Source organism: Argopecten irradians, chromosome 6, assembly GCF_041381155.1.
Source record: "Argopecten irradians isolate NY chromosome 6, Ai_NY, whole genome shotgun sequence".
Taxonomy (NCBI): Eukaryota; Metazoa; Mollusca; class Bivalvia; order Pectinida; family Pectinidae; genus Argopecten; species Argopecten irradians.
Window position 1 is genome coordinate 42,937,162 of NC_091139.1, and position 11,581 is coordinate 42,948,742.

The 11,581-nt window shown below is 36.6% G+C and overlaps 1 protein-coding gene across 1 annotated transcript; it reads left to right on the top strand.

Moving 5' to 3' along the window:
- The first annotated feature begins 4,526 nt into the window (after positions 1 to 4,526).
- Positions 4,527 to 9,864, top strand: LOC138325974 (uncharacterized). The gene has a single exon (XM_069272014.1). It carries the CDS (start codon positions 5,304 to 5,306, stop codon positions 8,649 to 8,651), a length of 3,348 nt encoding a protein of 1,115 aa, XP_069128115.1. The 5' UTR covers positions 4,527 to 5,303; the 3' UTR covers positions 8,652 to 9,864.
- Positions 9,865 to 11,581: the final 1,717 nt, after the last annotated feature.

The window sequence follows — 11,581 nt, forward strand, 5'->3', positions numbered from 1 at the left end:
CGGCATGCAGGATCGGGAATGGTATCGGCAATTTGATCGAAAGAGATGTTTGCAAAATTATAAGGATATGTCGCGTCAGTGGCGTTGGTCTTTAATTGGTTGGTTTTAATAGAAACAGAAAAGAGAAAGTGCCAGTTAGCACAATTAGAATTGCAGAAAGGACATGTGATCCCTTGTCACCAACTGTGAATAATGTACTAGATTTTTTGACTGTGTTATTTCAAGGATGCATTAGATATAGCACTCTCAACACAGCACGCACAGCATTATCATTATTTATTTACATCGACAATCAACCAAATAGGAAACCAACCCTTACTGAAAAAGTTTTTCAGAGGGGTGTTCCAACTACGACCAGCATTACCACGTAACACAGTTACATGGGACCTAAAACAGGTTTTGGACTTTTTAGAACCTTGAAGTCGCTGGCTCTGTTGACTGATCAAACGGCCCAATTCTTACATCTATTAGATCTTAGAATTATTTCAATAGATGAAGTGTCAGTGAAAAATCGAAATAGTGATAACTTAAAACATACCAGACCTAGATATCACCAACAAGAAAGTGTGCTTAGCACATTTCCTATACGCCAGAGTTATGTATTGTCAAGATTCTTCACAGATACTTGGATGCTATACTGTACAGCTTCGTGAAGGGGCCACATATGTACAGATGCTTATTAGCTATCTGAAGCCATTTTCACTGGTGACTCGAGCAACTGTTTCTAGATGGATTAAGACTATTTTGGCTAAGACAGGCATTGATAGGAATGCCTTTACTCCGCATAGCACCAGATCAGCCTCCACATCTGCGGCACTACGTACAGCTGTCCCTGGTCTACAGGATCACCTGAGTATTCTGGCCAGTTTTTGATACTTGCTATCCAGTGTATATAGTGCAAAGTGACAAATATAACTTTTCCACTTAGGTGATAGATGGACAATGTCATATGGCGGATCATAGCTAGTTGCATATTATGATACAAGTGACTTATTTATTTCCAGTGATCCATATTATTTTTAATATGGTTTGCATTCTGAATGCTGTTTCTATTGATTTATCCACTTACTGATACTAGTTTTATTTAGAGATTTAGTCATTAGCTAGGTAGCTCGTAGCTGTTACTGTTTGCGTTATTTTCTTCGTCGAGTTTTCATTGGGATGTGGAAACCTTTTCACTTATTCCAGATTTTGTTTGTTTTAGGTAGGATTTTGGAATTCCGTTATGATGCTACTCAAGCTTTACGATTAACTTCATAAAATTTTGTTGATTGTGTTATAATGTTTTTGATATGATAACATTTTACGTTATTTCTCTTGATTTCTCTTGTTTGTATTTTTTGCTCATGCACGCTGTCTTTGAATGTCTCCTGTGGTTCCGGTACTAACTGAAATGAGTAGGATAAGTCACATTGGGTTTTGGGTACAAGGCAGGAACTTTTGTGTTTGTGCACTGACCGTGACGTTGGGCGACGACTGATTTTCCTTTGATATCCGCCGGCGCAGCCTTTGATGTAGCTTGCTGGTACGACGGTTATCGTCTTACTTTCTGAAGCGGGCCGTCATTTCATGAGCTGTCGTATTTTTTTAACGAAAAATTCAGACATATCCTCTAAATCTTCCGTCCTTAAAGCAAGTGATAAACGTTGTGAAATTTAATAAACTTTACATTGGTGTTTCGTTTGATTCGATATGACAAGTATTTGTTGAGAAAAATGTTTTTTATTCCCGGTTCATAGGCGTCTCGCGTGGTGTTTAGTAATGTAAAGAGACAGTCACGAATCCTTCTCATTTATAAATCCTTGGAATTAGTAAATTTATTGAGACTTACCTGGAAGTTGAAATTTGGTTGTAATTCTGTCTTCATTCTGGTTAGTACAAGGAATCACTAATTTTATGGCGTTCCCTACTTCGATATAACTTGACTCAATTTTCTTGAAAGTCTGAAGATCAAGATTTTTCTGGTACAGTTGGACATATTAACGATTTGTGTCTCCTTTGGTTTTTGAAATGATTTATATAGCATTTTAGAGAATAGTTTTTACCCCCGCGAAAAAAACTATCCCAAAAAGGTACATAGAGAAAGATAATCTTCTTTCATGAAAAATTCATGGGGAGGTTTGCATCAGACAAACGTTTGTTTTACATAAAATGGTTATATAAACATGCATGTGTCGGTGTGAGGGTGTGTACATGTGTAAAATGACAAATTATTGAAATTAAAAAATACTGTGTAAATGAATATTCATAAGGACGTTGTGTATAATAAAACAAATCACAACGAATACAAAACTATGGAGAAGTGTGGGGATAGGATGGCGAGACTATCGCCTTATTTCTTACTGGATATGACTTGTATATTGATTAGATGCCACGAAACCTAAAAAATTCCCATCTAGTTACAATATATTTTCGTCATTTTATGGTGCATGTACATTCCAGCTAATATACAGAGTCCCAAGTCAAAACCACCAAACATTATATAACGAACATATTTTTTTAAAATCCATAACCAGAGTGCCTATTCAAGCACCTGCTAGGTGCAGTAGAAAGAGTTATTACCTCCCCTGAGGTGACGTCATCAACAACCATTGCCAATGGCGTTAGGCTTGATTTGAAACCTAAAAAATTCCCATCTAGTTACAATATATTTTCGTCATTTTATGGTGCATGTACATTCCAGCTAATATACAGAGTCCCAAGTCAAAACCACCAAACATTATATAACGAACATATTTTTTTAAAATCCATAACCAGAGTGCCTATTCAAGCACCTGCTAGGTGCAGTAGAAAGAGTTATTACCTCCCCTGAGGTGACGTCATCAACAACCATTGCCAATGGCGTCACACCACAGACGTTGCAAGATTATATACCTAATTAGGACTAATGACTAATTGGGGTCAGATGAGTGACCCGTCGGATGAAATTTGAGAGATCGTCCGACTGTATTTATACAGGATTTCTAACTAAAACCACCCTGAAGTGTGTGGTATGCCGCCGACACAATAAACATAATGGCGGGTGTGCTTGCGCTTGTAGTTGTGTGGGTGTCACTGGCGTGAAAAATATAAACTGTCATCAACACATGTAGTGAGTTAATATATAAACAGAGATTGATGAAATGTATAGTCAGGTTTTGTTTCGTGTGTTAAACTTTGGTATCGAACGTTATACTACAGTTTGAGTCTGAGCCAAACAATGTCGGGCTATCGATTTGGATGCCGCGGTCGGCAGGGTTGTGCGCAGACAGGGTTCAAACCGCGCTCTTCCGTACAGGTCTACATAAAGATAAGTTCATTTTCCTAACAAGAATAATATTTTATGGCAATAAATGACTTCATATCATGTTTTCACAAAGTCTTTGTGAATTTTGGTTGTCGAGATTCGAGCCCTATACATAGTGTTGCCTCATGGGCCAGTACATGGCTATAAATAGAATTTACACAAGTGTGCCACTTTGTGTGAGCAGTGAGGCCATCGATAGGGGTTAAACGCCAAGTGACTACTTTTTTAAATGTTATTTATTTTAAAGGGAATTTTTCTGTGAAATAATTAATTGAAATATACATCTACAATACACTAATTATGATTTATGAAAACATTATCTAGTGAAAATAAAAACAACAATGGAAAAATATTATTTCTTATCTAAAATTTCATGATCTGTCAATTTTGGTTTCTTGACAATTAAAACAGAATGACCTTGTGGTTGGTGGTGTAAACTGCAAAGTTCACTTCCTGAATTAGATGGATGATGAGAGTACAGGTAATTGTTTAGTCAAAGGACAATATAATGGTTTAATTGGACCCTTTTTGACCCCAAATCCATCAACTTTTTAAACTAAATGTTATGAAATTAAATTGTTGTAGATTTACATGAATAATAAAAAAAATTCTTCTAATTTGCAGCTTTATATAGTCACCATGGTAACAAGCATAAATTAAGTGAATTATATTATTTCGTCAATTTTTCCTATTTTTGATAGTTTTTGTCTAAGAAACAATAGAGCGCAAGTACCTCATATTTTTAGGAGAAAGTTTGTTCAAGGATGGGCTCTGGTTCTAGATGAAAATATTTCTACTTTTTTCTAATTTTTGCTTATTTAGGATTGTTACCATAGCAGCCGCAGCTGCAATGATATACAACCATTATACCTATTATAACAATGATATACAACCATTATACCTATTATAACAATGATATACAACCATTATACCTATTATAACAATGATATACAACCATTATACCTATTATAACAATGATATACAATCATTATACCTATTATAACAATGATATACAACCATTATGCCTATTATCACAATGATATACAACCATTATACCTATTATAACAATGATATACAACCATTATACCTATTATAACAATGATATACAACCATTATACCTATTATAACAATGTATACAACCATTATGCCTATTATAACAATGATATACAACCATTATACCTATTATAACAATGATATACAACCATTATACCTATTATAACAATGATATACAACCATTATACCTATTATAACAATGTATACAACCATTATGCCTATTATAACAATGATATACAACCATTTTAACTATTATAACAACGATATACAACCATTATTTATACCTATTATAACAAGGATGTACTTGATATTTGAAATGCAACAATTTAATTGATAAATAACAGGTTTGAAAATAAAAAGGCCCAAACCATAGATGAGGTGTCATCTTCAAAAACTGACAGGTTTGTCTTTATACTTTCACACATAATGAAAAGAATAGTAAGCTCAGAATGTTTTTATCATCACTCTTGACAACTTAAATAATATTATAAGCTTCTTGTGTACAAAAAACTTACCATCACAAAGAGCAACACCAAACTTCTATCACATAGATAAACTCCTAACTTCAAAACCATATAATGTATTGTTATTTGATTCCTTTGATGTACTTCAAAGGACCAAACTACCTGTCTCATCTGTTGTTTCACACAGAGTCTTCAGTTTTGCTATAACATATTCCAGAAATGAATGGAATATCAAGGGTGATATACCCCTCCCCCCACACCCCTAATACATACAGTAAAATATGTGATCAAAATATCTTTGTTCAAGTTTTAGTATTGTCACGTCAAGTCACTGCATTTCAGCAAGATTTTTAGCCTACTCCTGCACTATTGTTTTTCCTTCAACTAGGCTTGTCGTGTGTGAAGTCTTAAGTTTTGATATAAAGAAATATATTGTATTGGTAGAGTATTAAAGAACCTATTGTATTATATTTTTCAGGTGATGATCCATTGAAACAAAAATGTCTGGACTCCAAATTAACAATGTAGTGAGCCTGAATGAGGCTGATCAGATGAACATCAAGCCTGAGCCAGTTGATGAGGGTTACGATGCTGCTCTAAACAATAGTACAACTGAAGAACCCACCACAGAGCCAGGGACTGCAGCGTCCAACAGTGACAGCAAGAATGCTACAGACATCACGTTTCCCAGTGGAGACTCCAGTAAAAGGTTACGCGGAATACTAAGCAACATGCTTAGTGACACTAGCAAGGAGTTGTCTGTCAAAACTGTCATTGAGGATCTTCTACAGAAAAATGAATATTTACTGGCACAAAACAACGCTGGATTGTACAAACCTCAACCAAGAAACATGTCTTACAAAACAAAGTATGAGGACACCAATTCAAAAAGTAACTCCTCGGCCTCTGTCTACAATACAAACAACATGTCATCTGGATCCAAGTCTGGCATGTCAGCGATTCTTCGTCCTGGTAGTCCTACGCTGACGTGCCCGGCACCCAAGAAGGATCTATTGGAGATGGGGGTGTTGGAGGAAAAGACAGAGGAGCTGTTGAACACGACCACGCAGGAAGTAGTGTGTGGTGTCGCCTCCAAGGCGTTTGTCATGACAAACGAAGGCGTGAACATTCAGACGGATCTACAATTCTACTGGTGCAACTTCTGTCCTTTCAAAACTGAAGCCAAGTTCACTCTGCTGAGTCATGTATTGGAACATAGATTTCATTGCAAGACGTGTGAATACCAGTCATTCTCTAGAGCTGACGTCATCCGACATGCTGTACAAGAACATTCAGATTTCTATGAAACTGCAAAAACTTTGAAATTTTGCACTTTCTTGCCCGATATTGAAGAGAGGACAGAGATTTCTAATAACCAAGTAAACAAATCGTCAAACAAACGGAAAAAAATTAACGAGGAGAGCAGATCTGATGAAAAAAGAGCAAAAGTTGCTGCCAGTGACACAGATGCAACAGGAGATGCAAAGAAAACCAATGAAGTCAAAGAGAAAACGAAAAAGTCACAGAAAAAGGATGATGACTATGAGTGCTTTGAGATGGAGGTAGATGAGGTAGACGATGATAATGCTTATGAAAATGAAGACGATGACGATGATGAAGAGGAGGACCGACAGATGGATACCATAATAACACCAACCTCCAAAAAAGATTCCTCTAAAACGCTTCCACTTTCTATTCCCAACCTCCTGAAGCAGTCGCCAAACAAGACACCAAGTCAAACAGCTTCTAGTGCAAACATATCTGCAACATTGTCTGCCAAAAGTTCATCTTCTACCCCGGCAATAAAGGCAGGCAACACTGTCACGGTATCGTCTGGTCTGTGCTGGAACTGCGGCTACTGCGACTTTGTCACACTGAGTCAAACCTTTCTCAAAACCCACCTCAACAGCCAGCATACTGGAAAGGCACACAAATATGTGGCTATGCTAGTGTCGTCTCAGGAGGAAATGAATCGGATCAAGGAAAAGGATTCCACAATGTACCAAAATTCTAATACAATGAATTATGGAAGCTTCGGTGTCCAACATTCCTCAGCGTATTCTACTTCCAGCTCTGCTGCTCTTCCTGCAGCTTCCATTCCATCTGGTGGTGGGGAGAGCGCTAGTATTCCTGAACGTGAAAGAACCGAATATGACGATAGTGAAAGTGATGAAGATTTCATACCAGCTGATCAAAAGAAAAAATATCCTTTAACCTACAAATGTGCACACTGCAATTTCAATGCTCCTGTCTGCTTTAAGATCAAAGAACATCTCCAAATCAAACATATAGGCTGTGTTTTGTACAGTCTGGATATGCGAGCTGTCAAACTGAAACAGCGTCGATATGTGTTCTTTTGTCATCGGAAGAATTGTTCATTCACCACCAAGAAAACTGAAGAATATCTTAATCACTCCGAGAGTTGCACCCCCTGGCTTGAACCTGGATGCCCTGAAAAAGTTGACGCTCCTTCCAAAAAGTGCTTAGAACTCACTAGATCATTCTCATCGAAGATTAGTCAAAAGGCATTCCAAATGGCCAAGAACTTTAAATCCTCCAAAACTGCTGAATATGCCTGTGTTCATTGCTCGTACACCTCTAATAATAACACGCGTGTCAAAAAGCATGTGTTGTCCAACCATAAAGACTGTGACACTTTAATGAAGGATCTACAGGCACATCGCATGAAGAAAAAGATGTATGTGTACTTCTGTAAGTACTGTTTGTGGGAGACTAGGAATGATGGTGAGCTTATCGACCATCTTAGAGATAAACACAATGACTCTATAACAATTGTTAATCCGGCACCTGATATGCCGGAGGCGATGCCTACGGGAACTATGATGATGGAAATGCCAGCCACATCATCAATGGTGGCCAACTCACCGACTGTAAGCATTGAAATGGATGAATCCCCGGCAACTACTACACCAGATGAATCTGCGAATAATTCCGAGGCTGGAGAATATGACGACAACTTTGATGATTTAGAAGTTCCACAGGACGTAATACAGTCATTAATGGACGAGTATGTTACTCATGAGGCTTCTCATGGCGTGTCTCCAGGGAGACCCACCCGTAACGCTGCGGCTAAGGCCCAGGTACGCTGTCGAGCTCAAGGTCAGTCTCCACAGCTGTTCAGGTGTATACACTGCCCCCATATGTGCTTTGGGGTCAATCTGGTGAAGAAGCATCTGAGAACCAGACACAGCAATGAACCTCTACGTTCTATGGATCTTAAAAAGAAGCTCGCCAGATCATATGCGTATTACTGCTTCTGCCCGAAAGATGGATGTACATTTTTACACACCTCCGAGGATTCTGTAATAAAACATGCCTGTAACGACCATGGATACTCACCTGATCATGAGGATCTTCAGAGACTGAGCCAGCCTATAATCAAAGGAGGCCAACTACGACATGATGTCCAGTATGAATGTCTGTATTGCATAACTGGTGATTCAGGTACAATCAAGACAAACATGGAGAAAATGAGGCGACACATACTGGAAGAACACTGTGGAGAGGAAGTGATTTTCCGAGACTGTGTCGCTAGGAAACTACGCAAAACTTCAAGAATCTTCATGTGTATTCACGTTACGTGTGGCTACAACACCACGGACCAAAAGGAGTACAATTTACATCGTCTTGCACATGATAAATCTCATATCTATGAATGCGCGAAATGTCAATGGTTCACCGCTAATCCTGATACGGTGGGTTCACATATGTCAGCCATGCATTCCGGCACTCAGGTAACTACCATGGAAATCTTTCTTGATTTGGACGAGAAAGGAAATGTTGTTAAAAAAGTGGGTGGTACTGTTATCAAACAAGAACCAGAGTAGAAGCCTTAAGTCAATAGCTTATCTTTTGTATGATGTGAAATATCATGTAGATTTAGCATTAGATTGATCATATTTGTACTAACTATGTATTTTTTACATAATAATGTGTATGGCCAATACTGTTTGTGGATAAAGATTATAAGAACAACAAAATTACAACATTCTAACAAATTATATATGGTATATTATGTGCCCATATTGAGCAGGATTGATATTTCTGAATCGTCGCCTTTCAGTGGATTTAAGTCTGGCCATAGTGTGTTATCTCCCTTGACAATTGCTTATTTGTTTTATCAGTTATCTTCTAGTCTTTAATGCTTCTTGTATCATAAGTATAATAATTCTCGTATTCTTAACACTAATCATACCCCTGGGTAGCATCAGAAAGCATTTACCTTATATACTATAATATCATGTTTCACTGATTGGAAAATGGCTGTCCAAAGCAAGTGTTTATTTTTCAACATACAAAAAAAATGTAAATGTATTTGTGCCATATTCATTTTCACAACTGCTGAACTCAAATTTTTGTTATCTATATAAGCTAAATGATGTGATTGCACAAGTTGATTGGACCATAAAACTTAATTTTTATTTGGCTGCTTCTATCCAGTCTGATCTGAAAGTGTAATAATTCATCTTACAGTGTTTGCCGTAATTAGCGCCCCTCCCCTTTTGTGTATAAGTTGTATAAACGCCCCATCACTTTTAACAATGTTTTACAACATGTGATGCCTCTATAACATCAGCATTGTATCCCATATTACATGAACTTGCGAGTCTTTTACATGTGAATTACAACAATGATAAAAGGCATATACCTGTTGACTGTAACAGATTAATGTACCATGAGAACAGAAAGATTTGAAATATGGCTTGACTTTTTTCATCCACAACTTACATTTTCCCCCCCTTGGCAACTAATATTTAAGGGCCTTGGGCGCAAATTATGGCAAATACAGTAATTCATCTGTATGAAAAATTTGATACTTGTGTTTGTCAGATTTTATGAAATATTTGTCAAATTTATCTACCATAACCAACCTAAGTTAATAGTGAAAAGTTTTGCTTGTACCAAAGAGAAACAAAATTGTATTAGTTTAAGACGATGAGATTAACTACATAATTTAATTGATATAATGGTTTGATAAGGTTACTACAGAATTTAGTACTTATATGATGAAAATCATCGGATTACAGACTAAAGTTTTATTTATAATCAAAATATGATTTTGGACTATTTTACTTGTCCAAATTGTTGGGTGTTAACATTGTCGAAAATTGTCTTTAATCACATACTATAAACCAGCTTTCTTTAGCAGCTACTAAATTTAGAAATCTCCTTTTCAAAACAAGTTTGCGAAGATTAACATTCATGAATTTATAAATTAAATGGAAAGTCCTCCCAATATAAATGATGTACATGTAGATTTAAATTCATGGAGATAAACTTTCACAAATTTACTTTGGATGTGAAAGTAAATCAGAAGTGAAAAGAAAGTTGTTTTACAGTATCAACCCAATACACCTTTTTGCATTCCTCCATTCAGACCACCTAGACTTTGTTTTAATGATAAACCACCTATAGTGAAGGTTGTAAATCTAGAGTTGTTTAGGGTGAATCAGTAAATATTTATGATGCTTAATTATTATACCTTTAATACCATAATCCCAATGCTATGATTGGAACAAAAAACCATAGTTACGAATTGTTGATGTTATGTTGACATGGTACTGTATTTACTGGAATAAGTAAATAAATATAAAGATATCAAAATAAAGTGTTACATTGTAACTACTTGCCAGTTAGAATGTTTAAAGGAAAAATTGACAATTTAATGAAAGAATGATTCAGGTTAAAATTTAACAGCTGTAAAATAATTATATAGTAAAGGCCATGCCAGATTGTGAAGTTGGAGGATAGCTGGAATGATACAGACCTAGAAACTGGTTTTCAAGCTCGCAACCAAAAGATATAAAACATCTGGTAGAAGCCACTGCATTTGGGATACCAATTGCAGCACTAAGTCATCAATTAATCGTGCCGGAAGCATGGATTGTAATGTCAGCAATTAACTAATGATTAGGTAGAGGACATATCCTGAAAAACTGAAGGAAACAACAACTGGCCACCAGTCTCTAGAATATCAAAACATCACTCAAATTTGGCTTGACAATCTGTCTATGTGTGTTTCATCTAGTTTCAATCTAGGGGAGATAATCTAGTATTGGAATTCTGATGAGAATCTATCAATAACTTACCTATATCATGGTGTAAAGTGGTTGTGACTGCAGATCCTTGGAGATTGAGACCTTTGCCATAGCACACACATTACACAGCTACATACATTATATTTTCACTAATCAAATAAGCTGAGATCTTCAAACTAGTTCTCCTGAAGTAAGATGCCCAATAATCTGATACTGGGATGGAGCAGTTCACCATCATAAGGATATCGGTATTCATTCTAGTCTCGGGATACATGGTAAAGATTCACCATTTGAGAGAGTACTATTGGCGCTTCTCTTGTGTAACTGGATGTACCATGATATAACAAAAAGTTGACCCTATCAGCAAACTGACTTCTTTATGCAATATTGGCATTGTTGAACACACTGGTGTATAAAACTCCATTCACACAGCACCCGTAGTGGTATGTGAACAGATAGTCATATTTTGTCAAATCCTAATAGGCTATATATTGATGTTCAAGCATTTGTTCACATTTTATTGTACATATATGATAGAATAGCAGAGGAGCTGCAGTGCAGTGATCTAATATTGCCACTACCCCTCTCCACCTTTTAATAGGACATATGTACAGAAGAGCAAAACAGGCTGTCTTGGTCTCTTATACAGAGGGTATTATCCATGGATTACTATGTAACTTATGTATAAACAGCAGGGATCGTATTGGAGACCAGTCATA